The following is a 23,618-nucleotide window of genomic DNA, read 5'->3' on the forward strand; positions in this document are numbered from 1 at the left end:
GAAAGTTAAACAGATTTGTAAATTACTTCTATAAAAAAAAAAAAATCTTAATCCTTTCAGTACTTATGAGCTTCTGAAGTTAAGATTGTTCTTTTCTGTCTAAGTGCTCTCTGATGACACCTGTCTCGGGAACCGCCCAGTTTAGAAGAAAATCCCCATAGCAAACCTCTTCTAAACTGGGCGGTTCCCAAGACACGTGTCATCAGAGAGGACTTAGACAGAAAAGAACAACCTTAACTTCAGAAGCTCATAAGTACTGAAAGGATTAAGATTTTTTTAATAGAAGTCATTTACAAATCTGTTGAACTTTCTGGAGCCAGTTGATATATAAAAAAAAAGTTTTTTCCTAGAAAACCCCTTTAAAGCAACATTACTAAGAACAGAGGATGGATCTATTGCTGTCCATGACGTAAGGAAATAATACCTTAGTAATACAGCTGTGTATTGGTAAGCCAATATGTGGAGGGCCTATGTCTCCATAGTGTAGAGCTCCAGGGACTCCGCGTGCCTCAGAACAGGCTCCTTTGCAGGGTTTCCTGTTTAGGGTTTTCATCCAATAGATCGGGAAGTGGATACAAAGAGTGTATCTTTGTCTGGAGGACCCAGAATGTGTAAAGATGGAACTGAAAGGGGTATTCCAGGCAAAAACTTTTATATATATATATATATATATATATATATATATATATATATCAACTGGCTCCGGAAAGTTAAACAGATTTGTAAATGACTTCTATTAAAAAATCTTAATCCTTCCAATAGTTATTAGCTTCTGAAGTTTTCTGTCTAACTGCTCAATGATGATGTCACGTCCCGGGAGCTGTGCATGATTGGAAAATACCCCCATAGGAACTGCACAGCTCCGGGAACATGAGTCATCAGAAAGCAGTTAGACAGAAAAAAACAACTCAACTTCAGAAGCTAATAACTATTGCAAGGATTAAGATTTTTTAATCGAAGTAATTTACAAATCTGTTTAACTTTCCGGAGCCAGTTGATATATTACAAAAAGTTTTGGCCTGGAATACCCCTTTAAATCTCCAATGCTGTTTGCTGGAGATTGAAGTAATGGTAAAATGTGAGGTTGTCATTGGGGATGGGGGGAGTGGGAGCCTCTTAAAACAAAAAAATTATTTTTGTCAGTATGGATAACCCCTTTAAAATTGTACACTCCAAGAAAACTATTAGATAAAATATACTGGCTTCATTGAGACCGCCATTATTTGTCTTATCGTGGCCTTTCTTTAAGGGATTTTATGGCTTCATGTAAATAAATCACTGTATCATGAAAAGTTCAACAACTTTCCAATAAACTTTGTTTTTTAATCCCTCAATATCCATATAGGTAATCTGTCAGCTGTAAACTGCTGGCACTGATAGGCTAGGCTGACACAATGGAATCTCCAGCCGGAGATACCAAGTGCGGCCAGTGCATGTACATTGCTGTCCCCATAGGCGGCAATGTATTCAAGGCGGATTCTGCAGAAACAGCAAAACCGATTTTCTTAAAGATCTCTGCTGTAACAGATTGGAACATTTGTTTTAGGTCCATTATTCAGCTTTTAGTCTTCAGACTTTGGGTCTATTCACACGGCAGTATGTTTATGCTTGTGAAATTCCACCTCAAATTAAAGCCCATAGACTTCTATGGGATTCCGCACTCCCATTCACATTTCTAAATTTCCAAAATTCAGAAGTGTGAATGGGAGTGCGGAACCCCATAGAAGCCCATGGGCTTTAATTTGAGGCGGAATTCCACAAGAAGAAATTCTGCCATGTGAATAGACCCTTTGAATGTAAGGGTGAATTCATAAATGGCGGATTTTGTTTCAGAAATTTCTGTGACAAAAAATCAGTTCTAAATGAGGTTGTTTAGGAGGCAAACACATGGATGTTTTCAAGCTCCTACCAGATGAAGAAATCTCTGCAACAAAATCTTCCTTGTGTGAATCCACCTTTACGTTCAGAGGATTAAGGCTCCCACATAACTAATGCATCTAAGGTTAGAGGGTTTGCAAAAAAGTCTGCAGTCTAGGCAATCCTCTGTGAGCTAAATACTTCAGATTCAGTTATTACAATCATTGGCTGACCATGTAAGGCATGAATGAGCTAAGTTTACCACAGCAATAGCTTTTCTTATTTGGGAACTGTCATTTGCAAAAACACTTTATATGATGTAGATAAAAATGTTATTATTATTTATATTTGTAATGTACAATGGGTGAAAAATTATGTCTTGTACTTGCAGCCATTGCCTGTGTGTCTTTGTGAGGAGATCACATGCAGGAAGTGAGGGCAGAACAAGCAGGGCTCTGTGCAAGCTCCTGGCTTGTCAATCATCCTGCTGTGTAAGCTGGGAGAGTGTCATAGAGCCTCAGTGTATAGAGCCCTGCTTGTCCTCAGTGTACAGAGCCCTGCTTGTCCTCAGTGCACAGAGCCCTGCTTGTCCTCAGTGTACAGAGCCCTGCTTGTCCTCAGTGTACAGAGCCCTGCTTGTCCTCAGTGTACAGGGTCCTGCTTGTCCTCAGTGTACAGAGCCCTGCTTTTCCTCAGTGTACAGAGCCCTGCTTGTCCTTAGTGTACAGGGTCCTGCTTGTCCTCAGTGTACAGAGCCCTGCTTGTCCTCAGTGCACAGAACCCTGCTTGTCCTCAGTGTACAGAGCCCTGCTAGTCCTCAGTGTACAGAGCCCTGCTAGTCCTCAGTGTACAGAGCCGTTTGTCCTCAGAGTACAGAGCCCTGCTTGTCCTCAGTGTACAGAGCCCTGCTTGTCCTCAGTGTACAGAACCCTGCTAGTCCTCAGTGTACAGAGTCCTGCTTGTCCTCATTGCACAGAGCCCGGCTTGTCCTCAGTGTACAGAGCCCTGCTTGTCCATAGTATACAGAGCCCTGCTTGTCCTCAGTGTACAGAGCCCTGCATGTCCTCAGTGTATAAAGCCCCGCTTGTCCTCAGTGAACAGGGCCCTGCTTGTCCTCAGTGTACAGGGCCCTGCTTGTCCTCGGTGTACAGAGCCCTGCTTGTCCTCGGTGTGCAGAGTCCTGCTTGTCCTCAGTGTACAAAGCCCTGCTTATCCTCAGTGTACAGAGCCCTGCTTGTTCTCAGTGTATAGAGCCCTGCTTGTCCTCAATGTACAGGGCCCTGCTTTTCCTCAGTGCACAGAGCCCTGCTTGTCCTGCCCACATGTCAAAAGTTTTGACCGGTAACGGTGCTGGTGTCCAGACCCCCATCGATCACTAGAATAAGCTGGGAGAAGTGTGCGCTAAACGCCTTTTCTTTCAGCTCTGTGGATGCAACCAAGACAGACTTTCCAAGTAAGTTTTTAGGACCCTCTCCTGCCACGCGCACACAGTGGGGAGAAGCAGCATTTAGCTGCACACGTCCCCTGCCCATTCTAGAAATTGATGGGAGTGTCATATGTACACTTTAGAGAGTGCCCTTCTACTCTGATTTATAGAGGAGGTGTGGTAACGGGGTGTGATGAGAGCAGATGTTATTACACAAGGGGCAGATGGCATTAACCCCTTGTATTCTTGATACCAGGGCGTAGTTTATCCTCGATACCACCCAAAAGGTATACCGCTAGATTCTGGGCTAGGCACAAGGACAATAAAGACTCCGACTCCAAGTTACGGATAATGGTAGCTTTACTGAGGGTAGACAGATGGTAAAGTCTATACAGTTCAGCCAGGGCCCAAGGAGGTGACCAGTGACTCAGAGGCCTTAAGGGCTTGCTGGGACTTGTAGTAGGACTGGACAATGTAATACAGGCCACGCTGACTTGACAGATGACAGGGACTTACTTGACTTGACTGAAGACCGACAAAGCTATGACTGTAGCTAACTTGCATTTGATGGTGGCTGTAGGGCTTGACTTTTAAGCCTCCAACACTCTGGACACACACACTAGGGACCAGTGGCGTTGCGACTGGGGTGAGGGGGTGTGTGGCCCGCACCGGGTGACACCAATCTAATGGGGAGACACCAAGACGCTACGCAGCAGCCACCCCCCCTCCCCAGCTACACCGACACCCCCCATCTGTGCCCGACCGGCCTCCCATCCGTCAGCACCCCCCCCCCGCCTTCACCTGCGCTGTGTGTGCGGTGCGCCTGTCCGCCAGCACCCTACCCCCGGCCTTCACTTGCGCTGTGCGCCCGTCCGTCAGCACCCCTCAACCCCCCACCACCCCCAGCCTTCACCTGCACTGTGCGCCCGTCCGTCAGCACCCCCCCCCCCGGCCTTCATCGCCGATGTGCGCCCGTCCGTCAGCACCCCCCTCTCCCAGCATTCCCCCCCCGGCCTTCACCTGCACTGTGCGCCATCATCACCCCCCCCCCCTCACCTTCACCAGCAGTGTGCCCGGCCTCCGCTCCCACGTCTTCGGTTGCGCTGGCCTGATGTCCCACCGCATGACCGCGCAGGAGAACGTCAGTGACGTCACTCGCAGGGCGCCCGGATAGAAGGACCGCTGCGCTGGATGGGTGAGTGTGTGTGTCTGTCTCTCTGTCTGTCTCTATCTCTGTCTGTGTGTCTCTGTCTGTGTGTGACTCTGTGTGTGTGTTTTTGTGTGTGTGACTCTGTGTGTGTGTGACTGTGTGACTCTGTGTGTGTGTGTGTCTGTCTGTGAGTGTGTGTCTCTCTGACTGTGTGTGTGTTTGTGTGTGTGTGTCTCTCTGTGTTGTATGTGTTTTTTTTTTTTTTTTCTGGGGGGGGGGGGTTGAACCAGCGATCTAATGTTGGGAGACTTTGACCCATTGTGGGGAACCTGCAAGGGAACCTGTGGCCTAATGTGGGGAGACTACTACCAAATGTGCGGAGTCTATGCTACCTAATATGGGGAGTCTATGCTACCTAATGTGGGGAAACTGCTACCTAATGTGGGCAATGTGTGCTATCAAATGTGGGGAGTCTATGCTACCTAATGTGGGGAATCTGTGCTACCGATTGTGGGGAATCTGTGCTACCTAATGTGGGGAATCTGTGCTACCTAATGTGGGGAAATTGCTACCTAATGTGGGGTAACTGGTACCTACCTAATGTGGGGGAACTGGTACCAAATGTGGGGAATCTATGCTGCCTAATGTGTGGAAAATATGCTACCTAATGTGGGGAAACTGCTACCTACCTAATGTGGGGTAACTGCTGCCTACCTAATGTGGGGGAACTGCTGCCTACCTAATGCTCACCCCCTGGCAGTAGCACCCTCATCATCCACCAGCAACACCCCCCCCCCCCCCCAGCAGTAGCACCTCCATCAGCAGATCCTGCTGGTGGATGATGGCGGTGCTCCTGCCAGGAGGATGATCCTGCCGATGGATGATGGATGTGATACTGCCAGGGGGGATGGCCAGTAGCACCCTCATCATCCTCCAGCAACACCCCCCTAGTAGTAGCACCCACATCATCCACTAGCAACACCACCAATACCCCCCTCCCGTGGTAATAGCATCAGCTAACGGATGTTGAGGGGTGTTACTGCAGTTGTGGTATTATATTCAGAGGGTGCACTGTATGGCAACATTATATTCAGAGGGTGCAGTATGTGGTAGTATTATATTCAGAGGGCGCAGTGGGTGGTAGTATTATATTCAGAGGGTAAAGTGTGTGGCGGTATTATATTCAGGGGTACAGTATGTGGCAGATTTATATTCAGAGGGTACAGTATGTGTTGGTATTATATTCAGAATGTACAGTGTGTGGTAGTATTATATTCAGTGGGTATGGTGTATGGAAGGTTTATAATCAAAGAGTGTAGTGTATAGTAGTATTATATTGAGAGGATACAGTGTCTGGCAGGTTTATAATAATTATTGTATTCATATAGAGGATGAGAATGCGCTGACATAGTGAGGAGACGTCTGGGCGTCACATTCTACAGACAGAAGTTTTATCTGTAACAAGTCCTGGCCTCTTGTACCCTTCAGTATGTACCATCTGAATTAGATAAGGAAAGACTATATAGAAGACGTCACCTGTAGTCACTGATACCATTGTACATTCTCCTCTCTATGTCCTATCAGAGCTGTAGTCGCTTGTCAGTTCTACAGTTATGGTGAGTGAAACTACAACTCCCAGCATAACCTTACCACTGCATAAAGGGGTACTCTACTGGAAAACATTTTTTTTTTATCAACTGGTGCTACAAAGTTAAACAGATTTGTAAATTACTTCTATTTAAATATCTTAATCCTTCCAGTACTTATTAGCTGCTGTATAAGCGATTCACAGGAAGTTCTTTTCTTTTTTAATTTCTTTTCTGTCTGACCACAGTGCTCTGTGCTGACACCTCTGTCCATGTCAAGAACTGTCCATAGTAGGAGCAAATCCCCATAGCAAACCTATCCTGCTCTGGACAGTTCCTGACATGGACAGAGGTGTCAGCAAATAGCACTGTTGTCAGACTGGAAAGAACTACACAACTTCCTGTGGAGCATACAGCAGCATATAAGTACTGTAAGGATTAAGATTTTAAATAGAAGTAATTTAAAAATCTGTTTAACTTTCTGGCACCAGTTGATATAAAAGTAAATGTTTTCCAGTGGAGTACCCCTTTAAGTTATTCTGGGAGCTGTATATTTAAATGGTGAAAACTTCTTTAACACTTTCCTATTTTGTGGCAACTGGTATATCTGATTATTATACTGGAATTTCTCACAATGCGCTACAACAGTGGTGTCTGTCACAACAGGCTAAAAACTTACTGGGGGGAGGTATGGGGTGACACCATTTTCTACCGCACCGGGTGACACCAACCCTAGCAAAGACTTATCTCCAAAGAGAGCGAGCTAACGCCATCCAGGGCTTATATGGGGGAGACTAGCAGGGAGCCCATAGGTCAGGGCAACAGGGGCGACATTTTATAATATATTACAATGCAGAACATATGTACAGGGGGAAACAAGTACAAAAGGATCCCAGGGGACACTGAAGGGAGGCAGGTCGGACAGGGCAGCAGCGGGTACGAGGTAACACCTCCCCTACTGGGCCACCACAGAGGAATCTGGGGTCATGGACCCTACTCCATGTAGGTTATCATTATGAGACAACTCATTTGGCTTTTAGAGGATTTCCTTGGCTGAATACATTTGTAGCAACCCCTCAACAGTAAGTAAAAATTAATCTATATGGATGTAAACAGTAATTGCTCAGATTTATCAATCTGCCTGAAACCTAAACTGTTTGGTTTTGCTTATAGTAACCAATCACAGCTCAGCTTTCATATCTTATCAGACTCTAGTAACATACAAGCTGAGTTAAGATTGGTAACTACGGACAAAAGCACAATTTAGGTTTCAGACATTTTGATAAATCTGGACCAATGTTCTCATTCATTGACAGCAAGAGAGATCTTACTCTGCCCCTAGACATCTTATCCTCTATCCAAAGGATAGGGGATAAGATGTCTGATCGCGGGGGTCTCGCTGCTGGGGACCCCCACGATCTTGGCTGCAGCACCCCAGGCTGTCACGTCACGACGGGAGCACGGCAATGATGTCACAAGCCTCCGGGACTGAACCCGGCGCTGAATCCCCTGCGATCAGACATCTTATCCCCTGTCCTTTGGATAGGTGATAAGATGTCTAGGGGCAGAGTACCCCTTTAAGATCACTGAGGATTGATTTTGGAAAGTTTTATGTATTAAAAAGTATATTAGAAAGTTGCAATAATGAATGTAATAAAATAAAAGTTATTTACCTATATTTTAGTATTAATATTGAGGAGGAGTGTGGGGACATGGTTGGACAGAGAGAAAAGTGTGGGCGATCAGTGGACACACATTAACAGATGGATGCAGATTCACTGCACACGTACCCCAGATACCTCTGTACCCTGGGAGGACTGGGAAATATGCCTGGCTAACGTCAAAGCCTCAATTCGCATGGCTGCAAACTCTAACTCCTCCTACTCCGGGAAAAGGACAAGCCAGAGAGAAATACATTCAATAATCATGGATCGCTGGATATTAACAGCAGAGGGGAGAAGGACAGAGACACACGAGGGATAAAGATTAAATGGAATAGGAAAGCACAAGGGATTATGCAAAACAATAGAAACATTAGAAAGTATGAAGAGCAATGTTATACTCTGTGTCTGTCCTACAAATCCTATGATGCTCTGGTAGCCACTAAAGCACTAAGCATCATATAGGGCAGACACAGCAGTAAGAGTAACATAGACTTAGATTGTAGAAAACAAACCTGTAGTTTCTGTGCAAAGACTTGTGGGTTCTTCTCTGCTAAATCTGGTTCCAAATAACTAAGTTGATCGCAAAGTGCAGTGTGGTGGGCAATCCGTGATATTAAGGCCTCAGATGCCACATAGTCGTCCTCGGGAGAGCCCTGCCATCAGGTAATACAAAACGTGAGAACATTATTTTAGAGGTGTAGCGATGGGGAGGGGGGGGGGGGTTATGGGTGGAAGTTGGTGTGGGGCCATGGGGGCTTGAAAAGGTACAAAGGCCCCTCTCCTATACTAGAATTAAAAAGATCAAATGATAGATATAGGGGTACTGTTAAAGATTTTGCATTGCATGGTCAATGCCAATCATGGACTCCCCAAGGGTCCATATTATGGAGCTGTAAGTACTGCATTTGCTGTCATGTGGTGCCTCCATTACCCACTGTACTCTATCAAAGAAGCAATGTTTCTAGGAAAGAATACTCCTGGAATTTATGAGAAGAACTCCATGTAGCACGGAGTAGAATCCGAGGTGCATTAGGGTATGCTATGGACCCAGAGGAAGATGTTATTTACTATATACCAGGTACACTAAAAGTAGAAAGTAATTGTTCTGTATGGAATCTGTATGCATTGTATCTGCACTCTGCAAACAAACTCAAAGGACAGCTTTTTGAAATGAAATACCTAGAGATAATCTTATAAGTGCTGTTTTATATGGAACATTATATACGGTATATGTGCAAATAATACAATTGCATTTGTCAATTTTTTTTAATGCCTGTTTCCCTATTAAAGTCAATGGGTTAAAAACCATGACAACATATTCCCTATATCGTATTCAACATATTCTCTATTTACCCCAGTTCACTACAATTAACTGTACAAACCCTTATAAAAACATGGAGTCACCACACTTATAGGATGGCCATCCTACATTTACTTCATAGCAAATATACAAATCACACATATGACACAACATTATGTTTGTTTAATAGCTGAACATTCTGGCTTCATGAAACATCCCTTAAACAAGTGAAAGAATATTACTGTAATTAATGACAAATGTGTTTACGGATCAAGAAGAGGAAAAAATTGTCAACTCCCAATTGATACCTTTTTGCTCCTTTTTCAGGCTTTAATGACGTCTGAATTCTTTGAGGCATAGACTTCATTTATGATAAACAATATTCTACATACAGCTTGTTCCAACGCAAAAAATTGACAGCTCAGAAAATTTTCCAACATTTTTATGTCCATTGACTGCTATGATGCATTGATGAACGCAATGGTAAGGGTGACCATCTCCCCTAATCCTCTCCCTGGCATGCAGCTCAATATCATAATGTGATGGTCTTTTCAAGTGTCATATAAGTTTCAATATAATCTTCTTGGTCACTGAAACAGCTGTAACCTCACCCTTGTCTCTGGCGTCCCGGTTGCATGCCCAAGCATACCTAAGCTCTGTGATGTTTTGCTAACCGTTAAATAAAAGACAGTGTTTTCGTACCTCCGGTGAGTACCTCTCAGTTACCTCTCTGAGGACTTTGCTGTGTTTGCTTTACTGCTATAACGACTGAGCATCACATAGAATGATTTCACCTCTCCACCTGTTGTCCGTGTAGCTCTGCGTGCCCTTACTCTTGTGTCTCTGGTGCATGGTTGTGAAGTGGTTGTTCCGGCTGCTGTGTCTTTTCACATTTCCTCTATCATCATTATCACTTTCATCTCATATTCCACACTTCATTCAACTTTCAATGTTGTCACAAATCATTTGTTTTTCATTTGCTTTGTTGAGAATGTTCTATTTTTCTGATGCTTTGACATCTTCCTTGGTCTACCCATATGTTGTCTAACCCTTTTATAACCTTCCCATTTGGTTTCTACTTGCAACAACTTTTACTTACAGCAGACTGGAAACAACCAACATTTTTTGCCCACTCCCTGTTCACTTTCTATCTTTAAAAAAAAAAAAAAAAACTGTCTGTTTCAATTGACAACCATTATGGCCTTGTTGGGGCCATGTTTTCCTTCAATTATCCAAAAGCTTGGTATAGTCTGTCAGCACTTGGAGGTACATTTCATGTATCCAGGATCTTCAACTATTCAACAAACATTGTTTTGTGTCATAACTGTAATTTGTGTACTTGCCATAAAGTAAAAAAAAAGGGGTTGTAACATCTGGTTACAGGAATAACGGTACAGTAAGTAATTGGATATCTGTCGTCTATACTGCACATATTAATAATAATCATTCATGGGCTGTTTTTTGCCCTATTGTAGGGAATGTATTGCATTTTTCTGCATCTTGTAGGTCTACAAAAGAAGAGAGACCCATTGGCAACCTTCTGTCTATAGTTCCAGAGTAAGGAATAATCTGTCAGATGAGAGTTGCTAATATCATTTCTTTTCTTTTGTTCTCATGAGGAAACATGTTTTCTATTAGCTGCCTGTAAGCTGACTACAAAGCCAAAAACAATTATTGAACACACTCTTTAACCTTACTGTGTTAACTAAGTAACCAGAAGCCCTAGAGAATACATATTATTTACACATCAAAGGCTAGTCAAGTGTTCATGAAACGCATTGGACTTTCTGCTCTCTGCAAGACTTAATGGATATATTTTCAGGAAGAAGAAATTAAGAAGCCAGGGAGTTAATAACCTTATTTCACCAAGTAGATTAAAAGAAAAATAAAGACTATCCACTATAGCTATATGGTATATCAGATGCCATGTTAAGAGTACAAACAGCCCCCTCCTGGTTCATACCACAACACCCTGATACAAAGGATAAATAATTGTCCTTGCAGTTACACGTGTAGGAGGAACCTCAAGGATATTACACAAAATACTAATGTCCCTAATCCTTCCCTTTTATATATTGTGTTCTTACCAGTTCCATTTTGCCACTCCCAAGCACCTCTGGCTCATCTTCTCTCTGCCTTGACCTATCCACAGGTTGTCGTGCATTGTCTTGCTTAATAGGTGGAGATCTTGAGATGGGTAACTGCACTGACCGCAGGTTAGGATCCATTTCATCAAACGTGGAGCTAACAAGAAACCATAGACCATATGTAAATGAACAGTACAATGGCGTGACTGATAGCGCTGTTAGCTAAACCCATCCACCATAGCGGAGCATTTGGACTCTTATTTGCAAGACAAATATCAGAACCTGCTGTCCACCCTTCAGCACTGTTGCAATACTTACTCGGTTCCTGGAGAGCAAGAGTCTAAAAACTTGGCTGGTGTTTTGCCTTGGCAATCCTGCGGTGCCTCAAACATAAGATACATAGACTGCGTCTGGGGCATGTCGCGGATCTATGGAGATATTATAATAGCAAGGTGAGACGGAGGCAAACTCCATAAAATCCAGACTGCTTTCCACACCCACTATGTAATCCTGCTTCAAAACCGCTCAATCGGGTTGACTGTTCTGTTTAATTATATACTAGCCAACCTACAGTAAAGTCAACAATATATAGGAACTTCAGAAGATATTGTTTATAATGTGAGATGACAGGTTTACGGAGTAGACCAGCAGGTTTGTAACTTCCTGTTTTTATGCGGTTCGAGGGCATGTTGTTCAAGCTCCATTCTTATACAATGAGAGTGGTCAGTGGGTTAGATACTACTTTGTATCCCTTTAATGATGTAGCCTTGTTTTGGGAGAAAAAAAAAAGTGGAAAACAACTGTTTTCAAATCAACTGGTGCCAGAAAGTTAAAGATTCCTAGTACTTATCAGCTGCTGTATACTACAGAGAAAGTTGTGTAGTTCTTTCCAGTCTGACCACAGTGCTCTCTGCTGCCACCTCTGTCCATGTCAGGAACTGTCCAGAGCAGGAGCAAGTCCCCAGAGGAAACCTCTCCTGCTCTGGACAGTTCCTGACACAGACAGAGGTGTCAGCAGAGAGCTCTGTGGTCAAATTAGAAAGAACTACACAACATACTCTGGAGCATACAGCAGCTGATAAGTACTGGAAGGATTAAGATTTTTATATAGAAGTAATTTACAAATCTGTTTAACTTTCTGCCACCAGTTGATTTGAAAACATTTTTCTTCCACTAGAGTACCCCTTTAAAGGGGTTGTCAAGAATTAGAAAATGATGCTTCTTACTTGCAAAACAGCACCACTCCTGTCTAAAGGTTGTCTCCTGTATTGCAGCTCAGCTCCGTTGAAGTACATGGGACTGGGGTACAGTACTGCACACAATCTCTGGAAAGGATTGTTGATGTTTTGGCAAGAAAGACACAGCATTTTTTCTAATCATGGACAACCCCTTTAAAGACTTATATATTTTCCCCTACAGTGCTATATGAGGGCTTCTTTTATGCACATCCAATTGTATTTTTAAAAGGCTATCCTTTATTTTACCACAAAATCTACAGCGTGGCCCAAAAAAATTATTAATCGGTCAAAAAAAAAAAAAAAAAAACACTATTATTTAACTTTAAAGGGGTTCTGTTTCTACTCAGCACACTTCTTTGTAGAAATAACATGTCATCAATCCGATACCAAATTTATAAAGTTTTATTTGATTACGTTTAAAAAAAATTATAACTTTTTGTTATAAAATGAGTATGCTTAATAGGGGTACTCTGCCCCATAGGGGATAAGATGTCTGATCGTGGGGGTCCTGCCACTGGGGACTCCTGCCTTCTCTTCTGCAGAACTCCCATTCACCAGCTGCACAGAGCGAAGAATGCTCAGTGGCTGATGACAGGTGATACAGGGGCCAGAGTATTGGTGACGTCACGACCCCGCCCCTAGTGACATCACTTCCCGCCCCCTCAATGAAAGCTTATGGGAGGGGGAGGGGCGACCACCACGCCTCCTCCCATAGGCTTGCATTGAGGGGGTGGAGCGTGATGTCATGAGCATCCGGCTCTTGTATCGCCATTCATCAGCCACGTAGTGTTCTTCGCTCCGTGCAGCTGGTGAACAGGGGTACTGCAGGAGAGATCGCGGGGATCCCCAGCAGCTGGACCCCGCAATCAGACATCTTATCCCCTATCCTTTGTATAGGGGATAAGATGTCTAAGGACGAAGTACCCCTTTAAAAGAGTGCTCTTTTGAACCTATAATACTTTTATTTTTCTATATATATAGGGCTGTATGGGGGCTCTTTTTTTTTTTGCCATGATCTGTAGTTTTTATAAAATTTTATTTGATGGGACTTTTAGATCCCCATAGGGAACTATTACATGCAGTCTTTGTATTGCATACACTGTTCAATTCTATGTCATAGCAAAGCATAGATCAGTGTTATCGGCGCTCCACATGAGGTTACGGCTGCCTGTAGGGGCCATCAGGCTGTCATCTCAGCTGATCAGGGCCCCATGATTACACAAACTCACTAGCACCAGTAATTTTGACTTTTAGACCTACATTTAACTTTGATTACGGGATCTAAAGAGGTAATGCCTGGTATGGGCATGATCAGCAGTGACCATTTCTCCCTGTCTATGAAGCGAGTGCAGCTCCTGTGCTTGATTCACAGACTGCTAACGCTAGATGACGTACATAACATTAACGTATTTCCGCCAATGATGTAAATATATGTCATAGGGTGGGAAAGGGCTATGGTTGATGGCAAGAAGACGAGAGCAGATAATAGCCCCACTATTAAACACTACAGTAAATAGGGTTTGTCAACAGATGGTTTATACACTGTGGATTTTTGACCTGGACTTTCTGTTGTGAGAAACCTACAGCATTATCAGTATCAGCATAGTGCATAAAATGTTAAAGATATAGTTTAGTTTAGATGTAACTTCACTCTATAGAATAAATATATATTGCATACAGGCCACCAAACACTTAAAAAAAACATAAAATGTACCAACCACAGATTTATTTCCCTTTACAGCTGTACCTTTTACTATAAAGAGCATTTTATCTACAAAGGCAGCTGTTATACATATTTATAACATACATATCATGCATGTATATATATATTTTTATATATATATATATATATACAGTGGTCACTAAAGTTACAATATTAATTGGTTCCAGGACGACCATTCTATGTTGAAACCATCGTATGTTGAGACCAGAACTCTATGGAAACCTGGTAATTGGTTCTAAAGGCACCAAAATGTTATCCAAAAATAGGAAAAAGTGAGGATTAAAGATAAAATAAGTAGATAACTAATACAGATAAAGCAAATCCTTACATATAAAAGTAAGAAAGATCTGCTGGGAGCTGTAAATCACGGTCTATGTCAGTGTTTCCCAAGCAGGGAGCCTCCAGCTGTTGCAAAACTACAACTCCGGGCATGCTGGGAGTTGTAGTTTTGCAAGAGCTGGGGGCTCCCTGCTTGGGAAAAACTGGTCTATGTAGAGGACAGGAGCATCTTCGGGGTCCTGTACAGTACACGCAATGTCCTACTAAAGTAACATGGAGTCGCCCTCACCTGGTGTCCAAAGGAGCAGGTAACCCTGGTACAGGTAAAGTGTACAGAACATGTTGTACCTCCCTGTATTGTAGGGGGCGCTACCAGACATCAGTCAGTGCATTTGCTTCAGTAATACAGGGGTTTTACCAGTAAATTGCCCATTCTGATTGATCAGTTCTTCCGGCCATTGACACGATTCACAGATCTGGACTGTCCGTAACATTGTATGTTGAGTCTGGTTTCAACTTACAATGGTCCAGAAAAGACCATTGTATGTTGAAACTATTGTATGTTGAGGCCATTGTAAGTTGAGGGATCATTGTGTGTGTGTGTATATATATATATATATATATATATAAATATATATATATAAATATATATATATATATATATATATATATATATATATATATATATATATAAGATTCTTTGGGATTGCTGGTAGTGCTTCCGTGATCCATCACTGGCACATACATGCAGACTTGGTTGGTGCATTTCATGGACTTTTAATATTCTGTGTTATGAATTGTGCACCATTTTTTACCTTTATTTTTAATGTGTACAGCTGTGACAACAATTACAGACATTTTATTACTGCATTTTACATAGGGGTGTTGGCTATAATTACCATCTCTTCTGCAAGGGCCCTGCAGCCAATGTTTAGTAGCAGCCTAGTGGTTCATTACAGTAAATACTGTGTTCTTTTCTGATTTAATAAATGTTCCTTATTTTATCTTGTAATTCAGACCTTGAGGACTCATGAGTATATGTATGTGCTTGTTAATACATCTAATGCATGCATGCAGAAATGGACCTGCCGTGAGGATCTGTAATCTACCGCATGACAATTTATGTTGCGGATACACTGGAGATTTATTGCGGATTCTCCCTATTGAATTCAGGGGAAGGCAAAATGTTAAAAACATCTGCAGTCGTGGCTTTCAAATATATTGGAGAGAATTTTTCACTACTTTTGATACATATATCCGTCTTCATTAAAAACATGTGTTTGATTAGGTTGCCCCAAATGTTTTAAGAGGTGCAAACATGTCTTACTGTTCATGCTCCACACACTGAAACGAATTGGTGGAGATTTTTGCTGTAATAAAAAAAAAAATGTCTGGTTGAGTGTGAGGTACCACACCCCTTCTGCTATGCTCCTTTTGCAACCTTTGCATTCCACAAAATTGGTATAGCCAAATGATACATTCCCCCATTGACTTGAGCTAAAAAAAAAAAAAAAAACAGTGCCACTATTGCTCTCAGGTTGTGTGTGGTATTGCAGCTCAGTTCCATTAAAGTGAATGGTTTACAAAAGCACTCCAAACTCCACGGAGGATAATAGGCACTGCCAGTAAGGTAATCCAGGGGTGATGATAAAAACGTATTTATTGAAACATGCTACGCGTTATGAAACCGGACCAGTTTCTTCTTCAGGCATGACAATAATGCTTAAATGGGCACTGTCATGAAGTAAAAAAATTGATATGTTGTATTACTTAAGTACTACAACATATCTCTAATATATTTTAATTTAAAAAAGTGATTTTAAACAAGTTTAAAATCACTTTTAAAATTCGGCCACTAGGGGTCGCCCTCCTAGTGGCCGAATGCATTCAGCAGTGACGTCACCACTGAATTTCGACTCATTTCAGCCTGGCAACGAGTCGAAATTCAGGCACTGCTTTGCTTGCTCCCGTCTGTCAATCAAACAGGCAAGAGCGAGCACGCTGATAGCTGGGGCTGCGCGCATTAGCCAGCTCCACTGGCCTCGCGCACGGCCCCGCCCGCCCCCGTTACCCTGTCCGGAGGCAGCGCGCGCACTCATTGCTGCGCTGATCCTCCGGATGAGTAAGTCTGATCTGAGGTCTTATATTAGCCGGGTCTCGGCTGTAATATCGTGCACGGCAGGCCGGCGATGCTCCTCTGCTCCTCCTCCCTGGATAGCACATGCACAGGTAAACAGGGAGGAGGAGACCCCGGAGCTGCCTGCAGTGCTATTGGCAGATCATCTATGCGCGCTCCCGACAGGAGCACTGCATAGACGATCTGAGGGCGGAAGCAAGCGCCCAGCAAGGCGTCAGTGACGTCGCGCCTGTTGGGAAGCACTGCTTCCTGCCCTGCTTTATAGAGCAGATTTAGAAGCACTAAATCTGCTCTATTAAAGCGATTAAAAAATTTTTTAAAGCCAGGTATTGGGTTAGGGTTAGATTACTAATAGGTAGGGACATATTAGATTATATATAACTTGGTGGGAGCTACACTTTAATGCTCAGAAAAAATACCCACAATTCCAATCACATGACAGGAAATAACATCAACCATACACACATTTTCCAAATATATATATATATATATATATATATATATATATGTATAATAAATATATAAAAAAAAGAATATGAGAAAAAGGAACATTAAAAAACATTATAAAACATTGGAAATATGCTAATAGTATTAGATCAAACAGTAGTCCGTTCTATAACCTCATTAAGCCCTTCCGAGGCCAATGTGTTACACATAAAGATCCAGTAAGATTCCCTGTTTATTAGGGCTTGAAAACGGTTGTTAATATCAGGCGGTATAGTTTCAATGGTTATATTAACCACCCTTTTCAAGCCCCAATCAACAGGGAATCTTACTGGATCTTAATTGGCCTCAGAAGGGCTTAATGAGGCTATAGAACGGACTACTGTTTGATCTAATACTATTAGCACATTTTCAATGTTTTATAATGTTTTTTGATGTTCCTTTTCTCATATTTTTTTTTTTATATATTTTTAACGTATTTATCGGGGTATACCACGCACTGGCCTATAACACGCACCCTCATTTTACCACGGATATTTGGGTAAAAAAAGTTTTTTACCCAAATATCCATGAAAAAATGAGGGTGCGTGTGTGCGCGTGTATACCCCGATATACCCCCAGGAAAGGCAGGGGGAGAGAGGCCGTCGCTGCCCGCTTCTCTCCCCCTGCCTTTCCTGGGGTCTAGAGCGCTGCTGTCGGCCCTTTTTAACCCCTGGTTATCGGCGCCGCTGCCCGTTCTGTCCCCCTGACTATCGGTGCCGGCGCCGATAGCCAGGGGGAGAGAGAAGTGGCGCCGACAGCCAGGGGGAGAGAAGGGGCAGCGGCACCCATTGCCGGCGCCGCTGCCCCGTTGCCTCCCCCCATCCCTGGTGGCATAATTACCTGAGTCCGGTCCGCGCTGCTCCAGGCCTCCGTCGTGCGTCCCCAGCGTCGTTGCTATGCACGGCGCGGCGCTCTGACGTCATGCGCCGCGCCGTTCAGCGCATAGCAATGACGCCGGGGACGCACGACGGAGGCCTGCAGCAGCGCGGACCGGACTCAGGTAATTATGCCACCGGGGAGGCAACGGGGCAGCGGCGCCGGCAATGGGTGCCGCTGCCCCTTCTCTCCCCCTGGCTGTCGGCGCCGCTTCTCTCTCCCTGGCTATCGGCGCCGGCACCGATAGTCAGGGGGACAGAACGGGCAGCGGAGCCGATAACCAGGGGGTGAAAAGGGCCGACAGCAGCGCTCTAGACCCCAGGAAAGGCAGGGGGAGAGAAGCGGGCAGCGACGGCCTCTCTCCCCCTGCCTTTCCTGGGGGGGTATCGGCGTATAACACGCACACAGACTTTAGGCTAAAAATTTTAGCCTAAAAAGTGCGTGTTATACGCCGATAAATACGGTATATATATTTTGGAAAATGTGTGTATGGTTGATGTCATTTCCTGTCATGTGACTGGAATTGTGGGCATTTATTCTGAGCATTAAGCATTTTTGTGATGCCTGAAGAAGAAGCCAGTCCAGTTTCGTAACGCGTAGCATGTTTCAATAAATACGTTTTTATCATCACCAATGGATTACCTTACTGGCTGCGCCCATTATCCTCTGTAGAGTTTGAAATGGTTTTGGAATCTATTATTCGCGCTTGGGAGCGTGAGGAGGAATGTGCAGCAGCCTTAAATGACCAAGTGCATATACGTGTTGTGCTGGAATTTGCACAACCATTTTAACCCTTGGCTCACCTATTTTTAATTCTTATGCTTAAGGTGTCACACGAGGGAGCGCTTTTTTTCTTTTGTATTTTATTAAAGTGAATGGAGCCAAGTTGTAATACCACACACAATGGCAACATTTATCATTGTAGTGTAAGTGAAGCATTTTTTTACACCTTTTTCTTTGTGTGCTGATAATGTGTAGGAACACGAAATGTATTAAATGGTCAAAGTGTTACGCCGAGCGCTCCGGGTCCCTGCTCCTCCCCGGAGCGCTCGCGGCGTTCATCTCCTGTTAGCAGCGCCCCGGTCAGACTCGCTGACCGGGAGCGCTGCTCTGAGTCCCCCGGCAGGGATGCGATCCGCGCGGCAGGACGTGCCTGCCCGCGGATCGCATCCCGTTCTGCTCACCTGCCCCGTCCCCCTCCCGTCCCATCCCGGCGCCCGTGGCCCCGCTCTCTAGGGCGCGCGCGCGCCGGCTCTCTGAAATTTAAAGGGCCAGTGCACCACTAATTGGTGCCTGGCCCAATCAAGTGCAATCACCTCCATTTCCTATTTACACCCACTTCCCCTTCCTGTCCTCGCCGGATCTTGTTGCCCTAGTGCCCTGAGAAAGCGTTTTGTGTATCCCAAGCCTGTGTATCCAGACCCTAGCCATTGCCCCTGACTATGACCCATTGCTGCCTGCCCTGACCTTCTGCTACGTCCGACCTTGCTCTTGCCTTGTCCCTGTGTACCGCGCCTGTCTCAGCTGTCAGCTGGGGTTGAGTCGCTATCGGGTGGAACGACCTGGGGGTTACCTGCCGCTGCAAGTCCATCCCGCTTTGCGGCAGGCTCTGATGAAAACCAGTAACCCCTTAGATTCCGTTCCCCTGGTACGACCCACGCCATCACCTCACTGACACAGAGGATCCACCTCCAGTGTCCTCTCTGCATACCAGTCCGGATCCTGACACAAAGAGCATTTAATACATTTTGTGCAGGTCACATTTTCTGAAATTTCTCTCTTCACATACACCAAAAAGCTACACCAAGCCTGGGCTGGTGTAGTTTTAGAGACTTTTCAGTGGCTTTGCGCCTTTTTTGCATCTTTTCACAAAAAGGCGCAGTTGATAAAACCCTTCCATATCATGTGTATTACCAAAATCAGTGGATTGCAACTCAAAATCAGCAGAAATGTGGAAACCAAAAGGCGCAAAAAAAGGCACAAAAAACCCTGCTTGCTCCTTTTTTGCCCCTTTTTAGACAGTTTTTCTATTCCTGGGTAACCCCTTTTAATATTTAGGAAATGGGGCTATGAATCTTCAATACTTGACACGGACAGTGGTTATCTAATGTCTATCTAAATATCTAATGTACCATCTGATCAGGGCTTACCGGGGAGCCGGTCTTCTCCATGTATTCTATACTGTATGAACTTCCATAATCTATATCTGAAAATGATATGAAAGGAAGAATATATTTTAACATCAGCTGTAACCCATAGAACATTCTTTTTATATATGTCTAAAGAGATGTGTGGGGGCTTGTTTTTTGCAGGTTGAGTTTAGTTTTTACTGATACCATAACAACTTTGATCACTTTTTAATCCATGTTTTATGGGAAGCAAAGCAATAAAGAACCAGCAATTCATGCATTATTTTTCATTTATGGTGTTCACCGTGGAGCATAAACAATATTAGGACTTGTTCACACAAGCGGATTTACTTTCAAACTCACAGGGTGTTTCTGATGCGAGTTTGAAAGGAGACGGACTCTCCGTGACCAATTTTCAGCAGCAGGTCCCGTTTAAGTCAATGGGGTCTGTGGTGGATTTAAGTCAATGGGGTCTGTGGGAAAATTTGCAGCGTGCCCACCCCCTTTTACACACGCAACGGAAACAGGCTGCGAGTTTGAAAGTAAATCCGCTTGTGTTAACAAGACCCTATTTTATAAAGGTTTGGACATATACACACTATGGGGGTAATTTACTAATACTGTTTTAGACAATGTAAACCTAAATGCACCAATGCTTTATCAAAATGGTTCGGACAGGATGATAAATCTGGAGAATCTGTAGACAGTTTATTTTATTTTTGCACTTTCTATTGTAAGTTTAAGAGAATTTATTTTTTGCTTACTGTAGACCAAAAGAGAGAGCCAAAATATAAACTAAGCCACATCCACACGGGAAAACCCATGCCACAAACCATTGACATATAAGGTACAGTTTCTATGCTTTTTAGTGAACTTTGCTTAGGCTTCTTTCACACTACAAAATGACTCAGTTTTAAAGATCCGTACAAAGTTCCGTCTGAAAATCAGCTGTAAAACGGCTGTTACAAAATCCTATACATAACAAATGTTAGAAAATCCCATTATATTCTATGGGATTTTTCTAATAGCCTATTTTCATGCACTATTTCTCCCGTTACTATCTTCCGTCACAAAATAACGGCCGTTATTGATAACGGGCTATAACAGGTTAAAACGGCTATTAGAAAAATCCCATAGACTATAATGGGATTTTCTAACGTTTGTTATGTATAGGATTTTGTAACTGCCGTTTTACAGCTGATTTTCAGACGGAACTTCGTACGGATCTTTAAAACGGAGTAATTTTGTAGTGTGAAAGGGGCCTTAGTAGATGTGCTGTAGTTACTGGGTGCCTGAATTCTTGCACATTTGTAGGCACATTTTGGTGCAAAGGCCTGGGCCAATTTTTTATTTCAAAATTCTTTTTTCTTCGAAAAAAAAAATTATAGTGGCATTATTATTTTTTTCTTTCCTTTTTGTTTAATTACACTTTTAGTCCTCCCTAAGGAACTTGAATATGAGATCAGAGGTTTTTGCAAAAACTTCTTCTCTGTTACAGACCATCAGGGATACTGACACTAAGAAAAATTGCATGAAAAATTGATTAATACATGATTAAAATATTAGCAAAACACCAAAGGGTAAAAGCAAGGTAGAAACAGCATTTTTTACCTAGCTTTCACCCTTTGTTTTTTGTTTATATTTTAATCATATATTAATACATTTTGGACTTTTATCCCCACATTTTTCTTTTTCATGGGAGCTGGAATTTTTTGCATTTTTTTGCACTTTTTCTTTGAGTCTGTTCACACCAGGTATGCGGGCTGGATTGGTTTCCGTGCTTTCTGATTGTTATGGACGTTTCTGAATGTGCTAATATCATCATATGGTGTGCGCTGGTTTTCTCTTTTTTTAGTATTTTCTATACTGACACTAACCCCTTCACTGCCTCAGATCACTAGAGTTGCAAATATCAATCCCTTTTCTTCTTTAGACCTCAGGGATGTTCCTACAAACTACCCTATCTCAGTATAGTATTTTTTCTTTTTACATTAGCCATTATCTATCCATTATCAAGACAATAGCCCATAATGATGGCTTCAGGACTCAGTGGTGCTTAGACTTAAAGGGGTTATCCAGGAAAAAAAACTTTTTTTTTATATATCAACTGGCTCCAGAAAGTTAAACAGATTTGTAAATTACTTCTATTAAAAAATCTTAATCCTTTCAGCACTTATGAGCCTCTGAAGTTAAGGTTGTTCTTTTCTGTCTAAGTGTTCTCTGATGACACCTGTCTCAGGAAACGCCCAGTTTAGAAGCAAATCCCCATAGCAAACCTCTTCTAAACTGGGCGTTTCCCGAGACATGTGTCCTCAGAGAGCACTTAGACAGAAAAGAACAAGAAGTCATTTACAAATCTGTTTAATTTTCTGGAGCCAGTTGATATATAAAAAAAAAGTTTTTTCCGGGATAACCCCTTTAAAAATCCCAGAAATAAGGAGGGTGAGTATTTGAGCTTGGTCTGAAATAAGGCGTCTGGTCTGGTGTCTAGCACATAAAAGGGGTATTGACTATAAACAAGGTGTGGCAGGGTAGTGAAAGGGAAGGTAGAGTCCTGGTTTGGAGAACAGCCTTGGGTCTACAGTCTAATCTGCCACTGATACTATCCAATGTTGATACTGTTGGTGGTTTAAAGTAAACTATCCCTTTTCAATAAGGAGCTGAAAGGATCCCCAGTGCAATATTTTGTGGCATTATATAGCTTTCAGCGATTCCAATGCTTCTTGTAGTCAAACTTACTATATAACTTCTCCTGCATGAAATAGATGGGAAATGTAGTACATATTGCAGAATAAGACCAACATGTAATTCAAAATGACAGCTCTGCATTCAGTGTACAGGATATGAGGGTCATTGCCTTAAAGCTGATCAATAATACATATTACTGAATGGCATTTCCAAGGACAAACAAATCTATTAGTGAGCCATTACAGGGTGAAAAACTTTATTTATTTATTTTTTTTAAACCAACTGGTGCCAGAAAGTTAAACAGATTTGTAAATTACTTCTATTAAAAATCTTAATCCTTCCAGTACTTATTAGCTGCTGAATACTACAGTGGAAATTCTTTTCCGTTTGAAACACAGAGCTGTTTGCTGACATCATGGGCACAGTGCTCTCTGCTGACATCTCTGTCCATTTTAGGAACTGTCCTGAGTAGGAGAAAATCCCCATAGCAAACATATGCTGCTCTGGACAGTTCTTAAAATGGACAGAGATGTCAGCAGAGAGCACTGTGCTCGTGATGTCAGCAGACAGCTCTGTGTTTCAAAAAGAATATAATTTTCGGTGTAGTATTCAGCAGTTCATAAGTACTGGAAGGATTAAGATTCTTTAATAGAAGTAATTTACAAATCTGTTTAACTTTCTGGCACCAGTTGATTTAAAAACAAAATTTAAATAAATAAAGGTTTTCTACCGGATTTACCCTTCAAAGCATATCCTATAAATGTCTAAAAGATACCCAACATTGATCTTAAGATAAATCTTCTGGGACCTGCTTCTATTAGACCAGTGTTTCCCAACCTGGCTGCCTCCAGCTGTTGCAAAACTACAACTCCAAGCATGCCCGGACAGCCTTCGGCTGTCCGGGCATGCTAGGAGTTGTAGTTTTGCAACAGCTGGAGGCAGCCAGGTTGGGAAACACTGTATTAGACATTTATGGAATATGCTGTGGATAT

The 23,618-nt window shown here is 42.8% G+C and overlaps 1 protein-coding gene across 2 annotated transcripts in view; it reads right to left on the reverse strand.

The window, feature by feature from the left end:
* TACC2 (transforming acidic coiled-coil containing protein 2) overlaps positions 1–23,618 on the reverse strand; it is a 188,207-nt gene that overhangs the window by 24,562 nt on the left and 140,027 nt on the right. For both annotated transcript variants that reach the window (XM_056529728.1, XM_056529727.1), the window contains 4 exons: positions 19,960–20,015; positions 11,389–11,498; positions 11,071–11,227; positions 8,196–8,336 (listed from right to left, as the gene is read on the reverse strand). In XM_056529728.1, the coding sequence (XP_056385703.1) occupies positions 8,196–8,336; positions 11,071–11,227; positions 11,389–11,498; positions 19,960–20,015 (464 nt within the window). The remainder of the gene's footprint in view (positions 1–8,195; positions 8,337–11,070; positions 11,228–11,388; positions 11,499–19,959; positions 20,016–23,618) is intronic.

This window comes from Hyla sarda, chromosome 7 (genome assembly GCF_029499605.1).
Source record: "Hyla sarda isolate aHylSar1 chromosome 7, aHylSar1.hap1, whole genome shotgun sequence".
Classification (NCBI taxonomy): domain Eukaryota; kingdom Metazoa; phylum Chordata; class Amphibia; order Anura; family Hylidae; genus Hyla; species Hyla sarda.